The sequence below is a fragment of the Chiloscyllium punctatum genome, chromosome 13 (assembly GCF_047496795.1).
Source record: "Chiloscyllium punctatum isolate Juve2018m chromosome 13, sChiPun1.3, whole genome shotgun sequence".
Classification (NCBI taxonomy): domain Eukaryota; kingdom Metazoa; phylum Chordata; class Chondrichthyes; order Orectolobiformes; family Hemiscylliidae; genus Chiloscyllium; species Chiloscyllium punctatum.
Genome location: NC_092751.1, coordinates 85,724,752 through 85,745,658, shown reverse-complemented (window position 1 = coordinate 85,745,658; position 20,907 = coordinate 85,724,752). Strand labels below are relative to the sequence as shown.

General features: G+C 41.7%; 1 protein-coding gene across 1 annotated transcript; it reads left to right on the top strand.

Moving 5' to 3' along the window:
* The first annotated feature begins 1,314 nt into the window (after positions 1-1,314).
* On the top strand, positions 1,315-12,632 carry LOC140484594 (placenta-specific protein 9-like). The gene is made up of 4 exons (XM_072583085.1): positions 1,315-1,913; positions 8,103-8,182; positions 8,851-8,968; positions 11,580-12,632. Exons 1-4 carry the CDS (start codon positions 1,856-1,858, stop codon positions 11,588-11,590), a joined length of 267 nt encoding a protein of 88 aa, XP_072439186.1. The 5' UTR covers positions 1,315-1,855; the 3' UTR covers positions 11,591-12,632.
* The last annotated feature ends 8,275 nt before the right edge of the window (positions 12,633-20,907 follow it).

Genomic DNA, 20,907 nt, shown 5'->3' with positions numbered 1-20,907 from the left:
ATTTTAAGAAAGACTCTTCCAAACTCCAGTGTACTGTATACAGGCCCAGCCTGTCTAGCCTTTCCTCATAAGCCAATCTGTTCATTCCAGGTATTAGTCTGAACTGCTTCTAATGCATTAGCATCCTTCCATAAGTACAGTGGCCAGTACTGTGCTTCACCTATTTATATCACTTTGTAGGTTCCTTATGTCATCTTCACAACTCACATTCCTACCTATCTTTGTGTCAGTAGCAAACTAACCTAGCATACTTTCTGTGCCTTCATCTAAATCACATATAAATTGTGTAAATTTGAGGTCTCAGCACCAATTCCTCAGTACGCCACTCATAACAGCCTGCCAGGCTGAAAAAAGACCCATTTATTCCCAAAATTTGCTTCCTGTTCGCCAACCAATCCATGCTAAAATGTTACCCCAGCTTTTATTTTCTGCAATAATCTTTGATGTGGCACTTTATCAAATGCCTTCTGGAAATCTAAGTCAAATACATCCACGAGTTCCTGTTTATCAATGGCTAATGTTACCTCTTAAAGAACTCCAATAAACTAGTTAAGCATGATTTCCTTTGGACAAAACCAGGTTGACTCTGCCATGTTATAACTTTTAAAATAATAGATTAACATCTGTCATAGGGAAAATGTAGACTCTAACTGGCCTGTGATTTCCTGCTTTCTGACACTCTCCCTTCTTGAATAAGGAGCTATTTTTCAATCTGAAGGAACCTTCCCCAAATTCTAATGACTTTTGGAAGATGAAAACCAATGCGTCAACTATCAAAGTTCTGTAGGCAGAAGTGGGTACTGCAGATGCTGGAGATTAGAGTCAAAATTAGAGTGGTGCTGGAAAAGCACAGCAGGTCAGGCAGTATCCGAGGAGCAGGAGAGCCTGATTCTCATCCCTATTCGCCTGAAACGTCGATTTTCCTGCTCCTCAGATGCTCCCTGACCTGCTGTGTTTTTCCAGCACCGGTCTGTCAAAGTTATGTGCTTCTTCCAGGAATTACAACAGGTGAGGGGGAGATCAATTATATTCGAAGGATAGGGAAACGAAAAATCGAGCAGCATTTCCCAGTATCTCTTGGCCACTCTGCACCTACCTCTGGTGGGACTATTAATTGATTCTTTCACTGGCCAGGGTGCAACATTGACTAGGCATGTCCCCAACTGCCTTTGAGAGGATGTTGGTAGCTACCTTAAACAGCGGCAGGCCTGTGGTTAGGTACACCCACTGTGTTGTTGAGAAGGAAGTTCCATGATTCTTCACTGACAGTGAAGGGCGATACTCCCTGGTCAGATACTATTGTTGTAATACAGCAGACAACTTGTGCTGAGCAGGATTCCACAAACAGCAATTTAATTCGCTTTGAGTCTTCGATTGAGGGGTAAATACGAGCCAGGATATGAGAGGGATCTCGTTTGTTTTTCTTTGAATGGAATAGTTCAGATCCACCTGTGAGGGAATTGTAATTTTGCGCCCCCGCACAGTGAAACCAAAAATTAACCCACGTTCCTTCCTTATTCTTGAGAGTCTACGCACCTTTTATTTTGGCAAATACCCAGGAAAAAATCAATCTCACGTGAGCTATTAGCAATATAGTTTCCAGAACTGCTAATAATAAAAAAAAATTAAAAGATGTGAGCAGCGGGTAAACCACAGTCACTGCTCTGAGGGAAGGAGAGGTTAAAAGATTTACATCACCACAGTAAGCAATTCAAACGGAAGGGCGCAGTTTGGGGTTGGAACTTTGGAGGATATCCAGCACACAAATCTCTCTCGCTCTCTCTCTCCCTGCCTGTTTCATCGTGTCGGGGCTCGGATCGCGAAGACAAGGAGAAAGAAGGATTTACTGCACGACATGACGGGTGTGTGGGTTTTGTCTGCGGCTTTGCTCCTCTTGGGTCTGGCCACGACTGGTAGGTGACGGTCACTGGAATCACTCTGTGAATTGTTCGGCTCTTTCAACAGTTTCTTGCATTTTGGGACCATTTATTAATCCAACCATCCCCGGGTTAAAGTAAACATTACATCACCCCCCACTCGCCACACTACGGTATTTGTTTTCTACATTTCCTTAGGTTGAATTTACTACTTTTTTGTGTGTTGGTTTTAAATCTTTGAGAAACAGGAGAAAATTTTGGTACAGAGTAAAGGGAGGAATTAAGGGGAAAAGAACGAAAAGTGTCAGACGAGAAACAAGCAGCAACGTTCAAAATTGGGATTAAGGGTTTTAAAAACTGCAACGGGGAGAAATCAGATTTTGTGTAAAAGGAATGTGCGTGAGGGTTGGGGCTGGGGAGAAAATCGCCTGGGCGAATTCTTTATTGGAGGGTTTCAATGTTTTCCCAATAGCTGAGGGAGGTATAAGTACATGCACTACAGAGTTGCTTGGTGTGTATCTGAGACGTCAATATGGCATTGTACCTGTATCCCAGCTGGGACTAAGGTGAAAATGCATCTCCCTATCCCAGTTCCTTAATATGGGTGAGTATGGAAAGCAATGTTGTTAGTTTTCAGAGCACCCAGGGATGATTACAGGAGATAGTGAACTCAGTCCACAGTGTGCTGCACAACTGACTATGGGAGACAGTGTCCACATCAGTTCCTCAGTGTATTCCAAGGATGACTATGCTCCCATTTTTTTTTCAATACAATGTCCAGGGAGTTACCCTGGGAGATAGTGATTTCAATGTTCATTGTGTCCCAGGACAGAGAGACCATGGTCCTTAGTTCCTCAGGGTTGACTGAGAGTCACAGGTCTCAGTCCCCAAAACATATCAGGACAGATTAAAGGGAGAGGACAAACAATTATCTACCTATGCTGATGGAAGAGAAACAGAGAATTCTAAATGTCAAATGTAGACCAGGTCAGCCCAATCAAAGCTAGTTTCTGAGTCCTGAATCTTCATTACAGTGCTTGGGGGTGGTAGGAGACAGTGGTATTGTGATAATGTCACTGCAGTAGTAACCCAGAGTTCTATACTAATGCTCTGGGGCATAGTTTCAAACCCCACCATGCTAGATGATGTTTAAATTTAATAACAAAATGAAATTTAAAAGCTAAACTAATGGCAACCATACCTAACCAATACCAAGTGTTGTAAATACCCACCTGGTTCAATTAACTCATTTAGGAATGGAAATCTGCCATCTTTACTGAACATAGTACAGTAAAGCACAGTACAGGCCCTTCAGCCCTCGATGTTGTGCCGACCTTTTATCCTGCTCTACTTGGTCTTGTGGAAATGTGATTCCAGACTTACAGCAATGTGGCTGATTCTTACTTGACTTTGAAATGGCCTAGTACATGTATGCTAATAAGTTTTTAGATTAGACTACTTACAGAGTGGAAACAGACCCTTCAGCTCAACAAGTCCACACCAACCCGCAACCCACCCAGACCCATTCCCCTACATTTACCCCTTCACTTAGCACTATGGGCAATTTAGCATGGCCAATTCACCTAACCTACACACTTTTGGATTGTGGGAGGAAATCAGAGCAGCCGGAGGAAACCCACGCAGACACGGGGAGAATGTGCAAACTCCACACAGAGAGTCGCCTGAGGCAGGAATTGAACCTGGGTCTCTGGCGCTGTGAGGCAGCAGTACTAACCACTGTGCCACCGTGCCACCCTAAATTTTAGGACAATTATGGATGTGTAATAATTGCTGTTCCATGGAAAGAAAGCCAAGATGGTTCCTATTTGAGCATCTTCATTACAATGGATAATCATTATTATCTCTTCTTCATTGTAACTTGTGTTTCCTAACTACACACCTATAAAAAAAATCCCAATTATTAAAGGATTACATTATAATCATCATTTCTGTAAACTCCTCAATTACAACATACTTTTATTATTTTTTTCTTATTATGTTTCACCATTATAATCTCTTCACTTGCAAATATGCTTCTGTTTTGATTTAAATTGCTCTTGTTGCATTATGCAGGGTAACTCCTAATGGATTGAAACAAAAACAGAAATTGCCGCAAAAGCTCAGCAGGTCTGGCAGTCTCTGTGGAGAGATATCGGAGTTAACATTTCAGGTCTAACAATCCAGATATCTCCATGTATCATTTACTCCTTACTGCTTCCCCCTACCCTATCTTCTGCATAAAAAAAATACATTTTCCCAGCTACTGAGGAAGTTCTGAGGAAGAGTCACTTGACCCAACACGTTAACTTTGACTTCTCTGCACAGACGCTGCCAGATTTTTCAGCAATTTCTGTTTTTGTGTCTGATTTCCAGCATCCACAGTTCTTTTGTTTTTTTTATAACTTGGATAGATTTTGGATCTGTGCTAAATATAATGTCTCTTGACAGTCCTGTTGTTTGTATTTTAAGCATTCTTGCTATTCAGATCCAGTAAAGAAATTGCTTTGGTTTACAAGTCTCAGTGACAAACCCTAATTTTAGTTTGAGTTCCTATGGTTGGTTTTTGGCTGAGTCTTGTTTACTGTGGTGGAAAGAGCCGTCTGGTGTTAACACCAGTGCATTGCACTGCACAAAGGATCTTTCCTGACCTGTCCAATTGGAAACTTTTAAGGGTTACTGTTGATATTAATGTATGCATTTTGTTTCTTCAATTGATTTACCGTTCAAAGCATAATCAGACTTTGTTGCTTTGCCTAGCAAGGATCTTTGTTGGAATTTACCTGGTGCAGTATCATTCATCTAACAAATTAACTCATTAAGGGACTGGGAAGTCTCAGAGAGGAAGGATTGCTGTAAAATTAAATCTGAAAATGGCAAAAATACATTTTCAGAAATAATTTTATTGCGGGGTTTTATAGGAACTGGCACAGCGCAGTACCACCTGGATTCCAAGTGTTTTTGGAGTCTTTGCTGTTTACTATCATTTATATTGGAAGTCAGAAACTAAATACGGCAATTTTGTTCGGCTTTTTGTTGTGAGGCCTGTAGGTTATTGTTAAGATACAGTTGGGACACCCACACAAAATTGCTGCATGCATAATCATGACTAACGTAGATCTCAAACCACAACAAATAGTGCAATTCCATTTAATATGATAAATAATAATCATCTAATTCCCAGTGTTAAGACAATGATACAATTATAGGACAATAGGGTTATACAATGACACAGCACAGAAGGAAACCATTCAGCCAATTGTGCTTGTGTCAACTCTTTGAAAGAAATGTCCAATTAGTCCCACTCTGCTGTTCCTTCCTCATTGTCTGCAAATATTTCTTCTTCAGTTGTTTATCCAATGCTCTTTTAGAACTAATTATTAAATCTGTTGCACTCCTGATCACAACAACTTGCTGTACATAAAATATTTTACTTGTTTATTTTTTGTTTTTGTTGTTAATTGCCATAAATCTTTGTCTTCTGGTTAGCGATCATTCTGCTACTGGAAGCAGTTTCTCTTTATGTAATCTATAGAAACCATTCAAAACTTTGAACAGCTCTTTGAAAACTCCTCTTAACCTGATCTGCCTTCAGGCGAATAATTTGAGTTTCTCCAGATATTTGGAGCCTTTCATCCATGGTACTTTTCCAGCAAAGTTTGCAGCTTCTCGATAACCTTGGCAACTTTCTTGCATCATAGTACCCAGAATTATCCACAATACTCCAACTGGGACCTAACTAATATTTTGTGAAGAGTCAAGAAGTGTGGTGCTAAAAAGCACATCAGGTCAGGCATCATCTGAGTAGCAAGAGAGTCAATGTTTCACACATAAGCCCTTCATCAGGAATGTGATACCCAAAACTTCGACTCTTCTGCTCCTCGGATGCTGCCTGATGGACTGTGCTTTTCTAGAGTTTGACTCTGATCTCCAGCATCAGCAGTCCTCACTTTCTCCTAATGTTTTGTAAAGGTTTAGCATAACTTTCTTGTTCTTGCACTACATTCCTCTGTATATAAAGATGTGTTCATTTATCTTTTTAGCAGCCTTCTCAATCTGTTCTGCCACCTTCAAAAACTTGACATTCCCAAGTCCCTCTGTTCCTCCGTCCCTTCATAGTTTATATTGCTTCACCTCATTCTTCCTCCTACAATGAATCACTTCATACTTCTCTTCATTAAACTTTATCTGCCATGTGTCCGCCTATTTTACCTGCCATGCCTGCTTCCTGTTATTGTGCTCTTCACTGCTTTCCATATTTCTGAGTTTTGTATCATCTGTAAACTTCAAAAGGATTCCCTGTAAGTTCAACCCAAGGTCATGTGGCTGCCACAAAAGCTACTGTTGTGGATGCTGGAAATCTGAAATAAAAACAGAAATTAGCTTTAGAAACTCAGTAGGTCCAGCAGCATCTGTCGAGAATGAATCAGAGCTAATGTTATGTGTACATCCAAAGATGAATCATGATGAACTCAATGTTAACTCTGATCCTCTCTCCACAGATGCTGCCAGATGTACTGAGCTTTTTCTGCCCTTTCTGGCATAAGGTTTAAGCTCAAGTTAGTGGCATTTTTGCCTCTGAGTCATGGAAGTTGTAGGTCCAAGTACCATTTAGGATCTTGAGCACAAAAATCAAGGAGGACACTGCAGCCCAGTACCTAGGAAGCATCTTTGGAAGAGACATTAAACCAAATGAAACCATGGATTTAGAAGATCTCATGTTACTATTTTAACATGTCTCAATTCACTTAGGGGTGGATTATAAATGCTGGCCTTGTGCTACTCACAAATAAAAAGAGATATTTTGAAGGAGAAAGGAAGTTATTTCCAATACTTACACATCAGTTGACATCGCAAAACAGATTATCTTATCATTTTCATATTGTGAGAGTTTGCTCTGTGTGAATTGATGCCTGTGTTTCCTAACTTGCATTTCAAAAAGTACTTCAGGGCCTGTAAAGAGCTTTGCAACATTCTGCGGTCTTAAAAGGCACAACATAAATGCAAGTCTTTTTTTTTCCTTTTGTTAATATATATCTAAAAGAGCAATGGTCCTAATACTAACTTTGATAGACAGCATTAAAAATAAACTGTTCTCCATTAATCTGCTTTCTGATCCTTTGCCAATTATGTAGCTACTGTCCCTTTACACTCCTACACTTCAAGTTCGCTAATAGGTTTATGAGGCAGTACTTTACTAAGTGTCCTGTGAAAAAGTCCTTGCACACATCCATCAAATGATCTTCATTAGCACACCCTGTCACCATATCAAACAATTAAATCAAGTTAGTGAAATACATAATTAACTTGTAACCTTTAACATATCTGTGCTGCTACTTTTCATTGATTAACCCATACTCCAAGTGTTGATGTAATTTGTCTGGTTTATTTAAAAAAAATCCCTACCAGTGATGCAATAATTAGTTCCTGTTAATTGGAAATTTTGTATTAATAAGGCCAATCTTTTGCTCTATGTAAACTTGGATCCCTGCTGGCTGAGTGGGACTGGGGAACTACCTCAACTGGATAAGCTTCTATTTACTACAGTATTAATGTGGTAATTTGCCAATTCCTATTGGTAAGATGGCTAAATAACAATACAGGACAAAGTCAAATGCTGTTGCTGTAACAAGTAATACATGTCAGCAGTTTTTCATTCACATTTAGAATTTTCCAAACATTCATTTTTGTCCCTGAAAAAACACTTTGTTATGATAAATAACAATGATATAGCACAGCACTTAAAATACAGTGGAATATTAACTTTAAAAAAAAGACCTTTCTTTTATTGAGTTACATCTGGTATAGATGTTTACTAACTAAACTTCTGGAAAGAGAAAAAGAGAATGAGTTCGAATCCCTACAGTGTGGAAACAGGCCCTTCGGCCCAACAAGTCAACACTGACCCGCCGAAGAGTAACCCGTACAGATCCATTCCTGTACCCTATTTTCCTATATTTACCCCTGACTAATGCACCTAACCTACACATCCCTGAATAATATGGACAATTTTAGCATGTCCGATTCACCTAACCTGCACCTGGAAGAAATCCACACAAACACAGGGAGAACGTGCAAACTCCACACAGCCAGTTGCCCAAGGCTGGAATTGAACCCAGGTCTCTGGTGCTGTGAGGCAGCAGTGTTAATCGCTGAGCCACCATGCTGAGAGAGGTTGCGCAGCGGAGAAAGAAGAGTGTTTTGATTCAATAACACTGCTTGTTCTAGGAGGATACCCCCAAAGAGATGCCAGAGACTGGTGTGAACATGACAAAGCTCTCCACAAACGGTTGGATATTGTAGAAAAGGTAACGAAACCCATTTTCTATTTTAAGTACCGCAACTCTAGGTTACAATATGCATTGGTTATATTATCATGAATGATTGCACAGATTTTAAATTGTAGTAATGCTGATGAACACGTGAACTCTGCTTTTCTCTTCCAGCTGATATAGTCTGACCTGTTTGCCAATGTTTTCTGTTTTAGTTTCAGTATCCAGCATTCACAGTATTTTGCTTTTGCGATAAGGACATGGTGATCTGTTATAGTGATGTGAAATGAGGCCAGGATACTGCATTTCTTAATCATCTAAGATAACAGATAGTTATGGGTCACACAGCATCAGTGGAGAAAGAATTAGAATTAATATCGCAGTTCAATGGCCTTTCATTAGAACTAGAAAATAGTTAGGGGTTTTAGGCAGTGAAAGGAGAGGAAGGAATGAAAGGTATGGTCTGTCACAAGATGGAAGATAGAAAGAAATTGAATATGAAGAAAAATGCAATGGGTCAGACATCTGATTAATAAGGAGGAACTGGCTCCGTGATTCCTACATTTCAAACGTTTTGCATTGGTTGCAAAGTATTTTGGCAGATCTTGAGATTGTGGAATGTCACTTACTTTTATCATACCAGCCTGTAATTATTGATTTTTGCTCCTTTTTTTCTTTCTATCCTTCTGTCTCATTTACTTCAGAATATAGAACAAACGGTCAATCACTTGGAGGCTGAAATATCTGCCTTGCTCAGAGTCATTGAGACTTCAAACCCCCCACTTCAGCTGGCAGCTCCAACCATGGACATTTTTGAGAATGGTGAGTCCATTTTGTGGAGTAACTCCCTTTCCTTTGTTAGTGATGAATTGTGCATTTGTTGAGCTGCAGGACTGTCAGTGCTGGGAGATCAGTCAGATTCCCACTTCCAGGACTAAGAGTCAGCATGACAAGTCATGTGTAGGACTGGTTTTACACTGAGTCTAGAACCCTCTACTCTGTCCTGATAAATTTGCTTCTAAATTTCAGAAGTGTACTAGAGTCACATATCTTCAATTCACCCACTAGATATACTCGTGACCTGTAATGTGTTTGTACTTTGAGGCCATTCTTACTAGGAATGATTAAGATATCAGCTTGTGTATATACATACAACACAGTGAAATTCATGTTCAAAATAGTAACAACTGACTGTTGAACCAACAGGAATGTACACACTCATTCGGGGTCTCAACTTCCACTCTGGGAAGCCGTGTTTTTACACAATTAGTGTAAATAATGTTGTGTATTTCTGTTCCCATTGCTTGACTTTCTTTTTGACGAACTGATGATTGAAACCGTGACATTCCCGGTCTCTCAGAATCATTGCAATAGCCATCAGGAAACCTTCTGTTTCATCTATTTGCTCAGTATGAAAATACTGTGAGTTTCAAGCATGCACTGAGGGTTATTCCTTTGGAAGAATTAAACTCCTCATTAACCAGCATTTTTGATTTACTGCCACTACTATTTCCTGGCGAGTTTTACTGTAGATTCAATAATTCTCAACCACATATCAGTGGTCATGGGCACAAGATGCAAATCTGACTCTGATTTGGCACCATTCAAAGGAGAAGATTGATTAGTGAGTGAAATGGAAAAGTGCGACACTAGTATATTCAGAGATAGTCCTTTCAAGCCTTCTACCTGATCAATTATTCCTACCCAATTTGTTTTAGAAACAGAGGAACCTTGATTATCCAAATGAGATGGGCGGGCACTATTTTGTTTGGATAATTGATTATTCACATAATTGATTTTACCTAAAACAAGGGAAGCCATGTTGATCTAATGCTGTGCTCTACTGGAGAATTTATTTAAATCTATAATTTTGATGTATTGAGTGTAAGAGGACACAGATTTCACATGATGAACAAAATAAAGCAATGATAACAGGAGAGAACTTTTTTAAAATGCAGCAGTAGTTACCACTTGGCAAAGAGTGGTGAAGACAGCATTAAACAAGGTCCCTAACAGCTTCTACGATCGCAGCAGCATGTGTCAGTTTCCAGGAATGCAGTCTCGCAATAGGAAGATAGAAGCACTGACTTGCATATGCACATTTCTTGGCCAATTTTGTAATGAAGGCTGGTAAAGGTGACGGGAATACCCGTACAGTAATGTGAAACACTTACTTTTGCAAAGGGCTGTGTAACAACCTTACCTAGTCACTGCTTGAGCTGCTTGTGTTTCTTTGTTTTTGCCAGCGTTTTCATATCTTCTTCAGTACAGGTAAGTCCAATACACTTGCCTCTTTGATGTAACGTTTTTGCAGACCTTGAAAACTTCTTCGGATAACCTGAAGTTCAGATAATCAATATTTGGATAATTGAGGTTCCTCTGTTATCAGTAAAAGTAGGGATGTGGAGAGTAAATTCAAGGTTTAATTGTATTTGGAGTTCATGTACTCTATTATGCTGGCTTCAGAATGTTTGATTTTTTTCCAGAAACCAATATCCTTCCCCTATCCTAAAGTTCACCCTCCTAGCTTATGGGAGTGAAAGGCCACATTTGGAGGGAAACTGGCATCTATGAAATTATTCTGACCAAGGAGTTCCTATTCTTGGAAAAGAAGCAGGAGTTTTGTTGGTGAGGGTTGGTGGGGGAGCATTTAAAGAAAAAGAAATCCCTTTTCTTTGTAAAAAGTTTATTAAGTGCTTACTTAGGAAAAGCATCATATGGTGTGGTTCTAGAAAGTCCATCCTCAGTTTGTGCTGAGTTAGCTGACCTTTTCACGAGAGCTAAAGCAACTTCTGCCTTAAAGTGTGGTGCATGCAATTTTGTGAAACTGTACATGCACATGTAGATGCTCCTCTGTATGTGTGAGTGCACATATGCACAACTTTTAGATGTTGGACAAGAACCAGATCAGACTGGAATATTTTGCAAGGATCAAACCAAGTGATGTCCTTATGGTTAAGTGGCCAGACAGTTCTCATGGAGCTCACATGTCAGGGTGAAGGGTTGAGGTCATGCTGAACCCCAGATTTATTTGTTCTTTTGAAGATATGCCTTTTCTCCTCTTCTCATTTCTGAGGTTTGGAACGAAGATTTTCACTAGATTGGTCCAAGTTTATGTACAAAGCACTGCACTGGTTTGGCATTGTCTTCTGCAGGATGGCTGACCAGGAAACTCTCTTGCTGTTACCTCCTGTCCTCAGGTAGATTAGAAGGACCTACAGGCTGACAGTCCTTCAATTTTGAGGTTATCTATGCACCTTTTCTGGCCAACAAATCTTGATGCGAGGCTCAAATCCAAAGCTTCTGACCAAGATGCTGCCATTGTGCCACAACAGCCCCTACTTTGTAACTAGTAGGTTTGGGGGTGGGGGTGGTACGAAAAGAACTTTGTGATTATCTTCTGTCTAAATTCCATTATTTTTCCATTCACCAGGTTTGCACTGAATGTTATGATGCCAGTTGCAAGTTGAAAGGCAGTCATGAATGGACATATACATCAAGAAACTAATCAGCAAGATGGGATTAAAAAACATCTGTCATCAGTGTCTACAGTTATTTCTTATATTAATGAATTCTGCAACCTGTTCCTCTCATGGGATTATATTGAGAAACCTGCTAACATTCATTCTATATCTGTAACCAGAGTAGGTTGTAGGTGCTTTTGCTGGGAGATCTGCTATCACAGTTTGTCACGTTTGTCTGTCTTGTGACATCCTCACATTCACTGTCGCTCATCTGTAACTGCTCTGTGACTTCCATCTTCCAACAGTGTTGAGGTTGACCTCTTTCAGCTGCCATTTACCCTCTAGAAGAGGCATTTCAACTCTGATCAAATGGCCCAAATACTGACATTTTCTTTTCAGGATGTCCTTTTTTAAAGTCCTTTTTGCTCCTGCAGTTTTAAGCACCTCTTCATTTTTCTTCTGGTCTGTATATAGAATTTTTAGCACATGTCTTAGATCCAGGATTGAAAGCCCTCTTTTTTGGATGTAGATTTGCTCGCTGAGCTGCAAGGTTCATTTTCAGGTCTGGAGGCTCACTGATGATGTTACCTACTATGGTGACGAAACATCTGAAAATGAACCTTCCAGTTCAGCGAACAAACCTACATCTAGAACCTCAACCTGAGCTATAAATCTTCTCAAAACTCGCTAGCCCTCTTTTTTTTCAAATATTATCCAGGTTTCTGAGGTACATGATGAAAAGAGTGTAACAAAATAGAATGCTGTAAGTCTTTTCTTTGTCAAAGATTTGAGGTTTCTTGTTAACCCACCCTTCATCTTCATAAAGTTACTTCAGGCTAACTCTGTCCTTCTTCTAAGATTGCATCTGCCATCAGGATAATAAGGAGCTTTAGCATTTGCAGCCCTACCTGGACTCAAAGGTTAAGTTAGTAGTGTTCGTTGTCTAGATTAGTTCACTCTCCACTTTTACAAACCTTTTTTATGTGAAGAAGTTTATTAAAGGAAAAGAGCTACAAACTGAATTGCACCAGCAATTACACTAATTGAATGTTGGTATCACATGTTGACTGAACACCAGACAGATCACCTAGCCTCTCTCATGCCATTATCGCCAGCGGAGTGAATGTCAAAAGCAGAATGAAAAAGAGATCTTTAAATAATTCTGCAATATAATATCCCAGGTCTAACTGTCTTCTACTGCTTCCTCAATGACCTTCCGTCTATCATAAAGTTAGAGTGGGCATGTTTGCTGATGATTGTACCATGTTCATCATCATTTGTGACTTCTCAGATATCGATGCAGTTAATGTTCATGTGCAACAAGATGTGAACAATATCCATGCTTAGGTTAGCAAGTGGTAAGTAACATTTACGCCACACAAATGACAGGCAATGACAAGGGAGAAACTAACTATGGCCCTTTGCCACTCATTGCCACTTCCAAACCCGCCGCCCTCCCACTATGGGTTACCAAAGTGGAAACTGAAATGGACTCGCCATATAAATACCAAAAGGTGTGGCGCTGGAAAAGCACAGCAGGCCAGGCAGCATCCGAGGAGCAGGAGAATCAACATTTCAGGCATAAACCCTTCATCAGGAATGTGTTGGGGGCTGGGGGTGGGGGTGGGGAGAGGGGCTGAGAGATAAATGACAGCAGATCAGAGGCTAAGAATGTTGCAGTGAGTAACTCACCTCTCCCCGACACCTGTCCACCATCTACAAGGCACAAGTCAGGATGAGTGCTGCTCATTGACACCATTGAGGGGGGATGCAATGGCCTAATGGTATTTTTGCTGGACTGTTAAATCAGAGACCCAGATAATGTTCTGGGGACCCGAGTTCGAATCCTGACACGGTGGATGGTGGAATATGAATTCAATAAATATGTAGAGTTAAGAGTCTAATGATGGCCATTGTCAATTGTTGGAAAAACCCTTTTGGTTCACTAATGTCCTTTAGGAAAGGAAACTGCCATCCTCACCTGGTCTGGCCTACATGTGACTCCAGACCCAGCAACGTGGTTGACTCTTAACTGCCCTCTGGGCAATTAAGGATGGGCAATAAATGTGGGGCCTAGCCATGGATGAAAAGAAAAAGTCATCCTGCATTATCCCTGTTTCCCTTAATACATAGAGGCCCTACAGTGTGGAAACACACCATTTGGCCCAACAAGTCCACACATGACCCTTTGAAGAGTATCCCACCCAAAGCCATTCCCCTACCACTATTATTCTACATTTCCCCTGACTAATGCACCTGCCCTACCCATCTCTGAACATTATGGGCAATTTAGCATAGCCAATTCACCTAACCTGCACATCTTTGGACTGTGGGAGGAAGCTGGAGCAAACCTAGGGAGAACACACACACACACACACACACAGTTGCCCGAGACTGGAATAGAACCTGGGTCTCTGGCACTGTGAGGCAGCAGTGCCAACCACCATGCCGCCCATACCTTTTCATATCTAGTGATCAATTTCTGTCTTGATCAATGACATGTGGAAGTGCAGGTAAAACTTTGATGTATGTGGAAGGCTCCTTTGGGGCCTTGGACAGAGGTGAGGGGGAAGGTGTGGGCGCAGGTTTTGCAATTCCTGCAGTGGCAGGGGAAGGTGCCAGGATGGGAGGGTGGGTTGTTAGGGGGCATGGACCTGACGTGGTAGTTGCAGAGGGAACAGTCTTTACGGAAAGTCGATAGGGGTGGGGAGGGAAATATATGTCTGAGGTATATTTCTCCCTTCCAAACCAACGCCTGGAGGAAGAACACCTCATCTTCTGCCTCAGGACCCTCAAACCCCATGGCATCAATGTGGATTTCACCAGTTTCCTCATTTCCCAATCCCCCCCCCCCCACCTTACCCCAGTTTCAACCTTCCAGCTCAGCACCATCCTCATGACCTGCCCCACCTGTCCATCTTCCTTCCTACCTATCTGCTCCACCCTCCTCTCCGACCTATCACCTTTGTGGTGTGCCAGTGCTGGGTCCACTGCTTTTCATCATTTACTGTGTATAAATGATTTGAATGTGAACATGGAAGGTTTAGTTTGCAGATGACAACAACATTGAAGATGTCGTGGACAGCAAAGAAGGTTACTTGATTAGATGGGCCAATGGGCTGAGGAGTGGCAGATAGACGTTTATTTAGATAAATGAGGGTTGTTGCATTTTGGAAAGGCAAATCAGGGCAGGACTTATTCACTTAATGGTAAGGTCTTGGGGAATATTGCTGAATGAGGAGACCTTGGAGTGCAGGTTAGGTCCTTGAAAGTGAAGTCACGGGTAGATAGGATAATGAAGAAGGATTTAGTATGCTTTCCTTTATTGGTCAGAGCATTAGTATAAGAGTTGGGAGGTCATGTTGTGGCTGTACAGGACATTGGTTAGGCAACTTTTGGAATATTGTGTGCAATTCAGGGGTCTCCCTCCTTTTGGAAGAATGTTGTAAAACTTGAAAGGGTTCAGAAAAGATTTACAAGGATATTGCCAGGGTTGGAGATTTGAGCTATAGGAAGAGGCTGAATAGGCTTGGACTATTTTCCTGGAGGGTTGGAGGCTGAGGGGTGACTTTATAGTGGTCTAGAAAATCATGAGGGGTATTGATAGGGTAAATAGACAAGGTATTTTCCCTAGGTTGGGCAAATCCAGAACTAGAGGGCATAGGTTTAGAGTGAGAGGGGAATAATTTATAAGTGACCTAAGGGGCAGCTTTTTCATGCAAAGGAGGTGGATGCCTGGAATGAGCTGCCAGAGGAAGTGGTGGAGTTTGGTACAATTACAATATTTAAAAGGCATCTGAATGGGTAATGAATAAGAAGGGTTTAGAAGGATATGGGCTAAGTAATGGCAAATGGGATTAGATTAATTTGGGATATCTGGTTGGCATGGATCAGTTGGACTGAAGGGTCTGTTTCCGTGGAGTATATTTCTATGACTCTATGGGCAAGAACAAAGCTGGGCAAGGTAGAATGGAATGAAAGGATGGCAGGAAAAACTGCATCTGAGCAATGGTCTACCTTCAAAGAAGAGATAGTTAAGATGCGGTATATTTGCTCAAAAGCAAAAGGTAGGACTAGTAACTTCAGAGCTCCCCAGATGAAAAAGGAGATGGTGTTATGAAGGTGTAGAAGTGTACTGTACCTTGAAAACCTAACTAGGACTGACAAAGCTCACAGAGTCCTGAACAAAGTAAAAATGTAACACATGGTTGAAGCAAATAACTGCAGCTGAGTTGCCATGAAACAAAGATAAATTCAAATTCAGCCAATCAGTTTAAATTATGTCCCAAGATACCAAAATCCAATCAAATTTGAATTTAGTAGTTTGACAATATTAAAATTAATGAAACGCTCTAATGTTTTGGGGTATAAAACCAGACATGTTGAACAGTTAGAAAAAGAACTGCCAATGACATCCACAAATATACACTGCTAGTTGAACAGCTCTTTAAAGGTACCTATCTATAAGAGGTTTGTGCAGCAGAACATCGAAACTGACCTGGAGAAAATCTACAGAGGAAAATCGACAAAGGAGATTGGACAATCTGACTGGTTTTTGAAACATGATTTTTTTGTCGTAAATCTTAAATCTTAATCGGGATTTTTTTTATCAGATCAGTATTGTAAAAGATAGGTTTAAGAGAAAGGATTGGTAAATAGTCTTTGGTTTTAATATTCTCTGTTGGACTTAAATAATAAAATTGTTAATTTTATGTTAAATAGTGACCTCTGGGAAAGTTCTTTGCCTCTTGAATTTTAACAGATTACAGTGTGAGGTGAATTTTTTTCTGTGTAGCTGATTTAAATTAGCAGAAGGGCTTACCTGTGTTGTAACAATAGAAATTATTGGCATTTTTTATTCGCATTAGAGAGGGTATATAGGACTTTGTTTTAACATTTCATCCAATCCTGTAGTATTTGTCGTTAATTATCTGATGCTCGGTGACAAATTACCATATTTAACTTTAAAAACCACACAACACCAGTTTATAGTCCAATACGTTTATTTGGAAGCACTAGCTTTTGGAGCGCTGCTCCTGCATCAGGTTGTTATGGAGTATATAATCATAAGACACAGAATTTATAGTAAAGGATTACAGTGCGTGCAAATGAAATGATATATTGAACAAACCTGGATTGTTGTTAAGTCTTCCATCTCTTAGAATGGGTTGCAGGTTTCGGTTCATTAATATGTAAATCCCAGAATTTCTTTTAAGTCACCTTCTCGAGATAACTTAAGGTTTTATAACAAAAGGTTACATCTCAGCTCAGAAAATGCATTAAAGATGTGAGGTTACAGTCTGTCTGTATCCCAATCTGGAGTCAGACTGGTTCTATTTCCAAAGTGGAATTTACAAAATATTACATGTATTGTCTACCTGCAGATTGTGCATTTTCTGAGCAAAATAGAGTCATAGAGATGTACAGCATGGAAACAGACCCTTCGGTCCAACCTGTCCATGCTGACCAGATATCCCAACCCAATCTAGTCCCACCTACCAGCACCCGGCCTATATCCCTCCAAACCCTTCCTATTCATATATCCATCCAAATGCCTTTTAAATGTTGCAATTGTACCAGCCTCCACCACTTCCTCTGGCAGCTCATTCCATACATGTACAACCCTCTGCGTGAAAAAGTTGCCCCTTAGGTCCCTTTTATATCTTTCCCCACTCACCCTAAACCAATGCCCTCTAGCTCTGGACTCCCCCACCCCAGGGAAAACACTTTGACTATTTATCCTATTCATGCCTCTCATAATTTTGTAAACTTCTATAAGGTCACCCCTCAGCTACCAACGCTCCAGGGAAAACAGCCTCAGCCTGTTCAGCCTCTCCCTATAGCTCAAATCCTCCAACCCTGGCAACATTCTTGTAAATCTTTTCTGAACCCTTTCAAGTTTCACAATATTTTTCCGATAGGAAGGAGACCAGAATTGCACACAATATTCCAACAGTGGCCTAACCAATGTCCTGTATAGCTGCAACATGACCTGCAAACTCCTGTACTCAATACTCTGACCAATAAAAGAAAGCATACCAAACGCCTTCTTCACTATCCTATCTATCTGCGACTCCACTTTCAAGGAGCTATGAACGTGCACTTCAAGGTCACTTTGTTCAGCAACACTGTCTAGGACCTTACCATTAAGTGCCTAAGTCCTGCTAAGTCCCGTGGGCGGCACGGTGGCACAGTGGTTAGCACTGCTGCCTCGCAGCGCCGGAGACCCGGGTTCAATTCCCGCCTCAGGCGACTGACTGTGTGGAGTTTGCACGTTCTCCCCGTGTCTGCGTGGGTTTCCTCCGGGTGCTCCGGTTTCCTCCCACAGTCCAAAGATGTGCAGGTCAGGTGAATTGGCCATGCTAAATTGCCCGTAGTGTTAGGTAAGGGGTAGATGTAGATGTAGATGTAGATGTAGGGGTATGGGTGGGTTACGCTTCGGCGGGGCGGTGTGGACTTGTTGGGCCGAAGGGCCTGTTTCCACATTGTAAGTAATCTAATTTGCTTTCCCAAAATGCAGCATCTTGCATTTATCTGAACTAAACTCCATCTGCCTCTTCTCGACTCATTGGCCCATCTGATCAAGATCCTGTCGTAATCTGAGGTAACCTTCTTTGCTTACCACTATACCTCCAAATTTGGAGTCATCTGCAAACTTACTAACTGTACCTCTTATACTCGCATCCAAACCATTTATGTAAATGACAAAAAGAGGACCCAGCACCGATCCTTGTGGCACTCCACTGGTCACAGGCCTCCAATCTGAAAAACAACTCTCCACCACCACCCTCTGTCTTCTACCTTTGAGTCAGTTCTGTATCTAAATGGCTAGTTCTCCTTTTATTCCGTGAGATCTAACCTTGCTAACCAGTCTCCCATGGGGAACCTTGTCGAACGCCTTACTGAAGTCCACATAGATCACATCCACTGCCCTCATCAATCATTCCTCTTTGTTACTTCTTCAAAAAACTCAATCAAGTTTTTGAGACATGATTTCCCACGCACAAAGCCATGTTGACTATCCCTAATCAGTCCTTGCCTTTCCAAACACATGTACATCCTGTTCCTCAGGATTCCCTCCAACAACTTGCCCACTGCCAACGTCAGGCTCACTGGTCTATAGTTCCCTGACTTGTCTTTACCGCCCTTCTTAAACAGTGGCACCATGTAAGCCAACCTCCAGTCTTCCGACACCTCACCAGTGACTATTGATGATACAAATATCTCAGGAAGAGGCCCAACAATCACTTCTCTAGCTTCCCACAGAGTTCTAGGGTACACCTGACCAAGTCCTGGGGATTTATCCATATTTATGCGTTTCAAGACATTTAGCACTTCCTCCTCTGTAAGATGGACATTTTGCAAGGTGTCACCATCTATTTCGCTACTTTCTATATCTTCCATATCCACTTCCACAGTAACTACTGATGCAAAATACTCATTTAGTATCTCCCCCATTTTCTGCGGCTCCACACAAGAATGTATCTGCAAATATAACTCTGCAAATACAAATTCACCAATAGACTTATATGTATGTGCGTGTGCATGAGCGAGAGTGTACATGTGAGTGCACATTAGAGAGTATGTGTTTGCATGTGTGGAAGCTTTGTCAAGTGTGTGTGTTGGTGGGTGTAATGGAGTATAAGCCTGTGAGAGAGTGGCCATCTTCATGGGTACCAAACTTGGCTAACAGCATCTGCTTGGTCACTCTGTGTTGTTACCTATCCCAAAGTCTGCCTTGGAGGATGGTCACCCAAACATCCGAGACCGAATGTCCTTGACCTTTGAAGTGTTCCCTGAATGGGAGGGAACACCCCATTTGGTGACTGTTGCGCGGTGTCCTGTTAGACTATAACCTGGTGTTGTGTGATCTTTTATTTTGGTCGATGATGACCTCCAGCACATCTCATCCTCTTCCCGCATCTCCTCCCTCGAACTCCATCCCTCCAACTGCAACAAGGAGAGAACTCCCCAGTCCTCACTTTCCACCCCACCAACCTACGTATACATCACACCATCCTCCGCCATTTCCGTCACCTACAAATGGATACCGCCACCAGAGATATATTTCCCTCCCCATCCTTATCCACTTTCCATAAAGACCATTCCCTCTGCGAACTTCTTGTCAGGTCCACGCTCCCCACCAACCCACCCTCCCCACTTAGCACCTTCCCCTGCCACTGCAGAAATTGCAAAACCTCCGCCTACACCTCCCCCTCATCTTCGTCCAAGACCTCAAATGAGCTTTCCATATCCATCAGAGTTTTACCTGCACTTCCGCACATCATTTATTATATTTGTTGCTCCCAATGCGGTCTCGTCTACCTTGGGGAGACAGGATGCCTACTTGCAGAGCGCTTCAGAGAACATCTCCTGGACACCCACACCAACCAACCCCAATGCCCCATTGGCCGAACATTTCAACTCCCCCTCTCATTCTGCCTAGGACATGCAGGTCCTGGGCCTCATCCATCGCCACACCCTCACCACCTAATGCCTGGAGGAAGAAAGCCTCATCGTCTGCCTTGGGACCCTCCAACCACACTGCATCAATATGAACTTAACCAGTTTCCTCATTTCCCCTCCCCCCACCTTATCCCAGTTACAACCTTCCAACTCAGTATTGCCCTCATGACCAGTCCTACCTGTTTATCTTCTTCCCACCTATCTGCTCCATCCTCTTCTCCGATCTATGACCATTACCCCCACCTCCAGCTACCTATCACACTCTCAGCTACCTCAAGATGATTAGGGATTTAGATAGGTTGACCATGAGAACCTTCTTCCACACATGGAATCAGCTATTACGAGGAGGCATAGCTTTAAATTAAGGGGTGGTAGGTATAGGACAGATGTTAGGGGTAGATTCTTTACTCAGCGAGTCGTGAGTTCATGGAATGCCCTGCCAGTAGCAGTGGTGGACTCTCCCTCTTTATGGGCATTTAAACGGGCATTGGATAGGCAAATGGAGGATAGTGGGCTAGTGTAGGTTAGGTGGGCTTGGATCGGCGCAACATCGAGGGCCAAAGGGCCTGTATTGCACTGTATTTTTCTATGTTCTATGAGCTTGCCTCCATTACATACTTAGGCAGTACATTCCAGGTCCTAATCACTTGCTATATGAAAAGCTTTTTCCACATGTTTTGCCATTGTTTCCTTCATTAGTTAACTTAAATCTAAATCCCCTGAGGTTCTCGATGCTTCCAATAATACCAACAGTTTTTCACTGTCTATTATGTAAGAACCAAACTAAAAGAGTCTGTAGAAGAACGAGACAAACAGTACAGGCGTGATGGC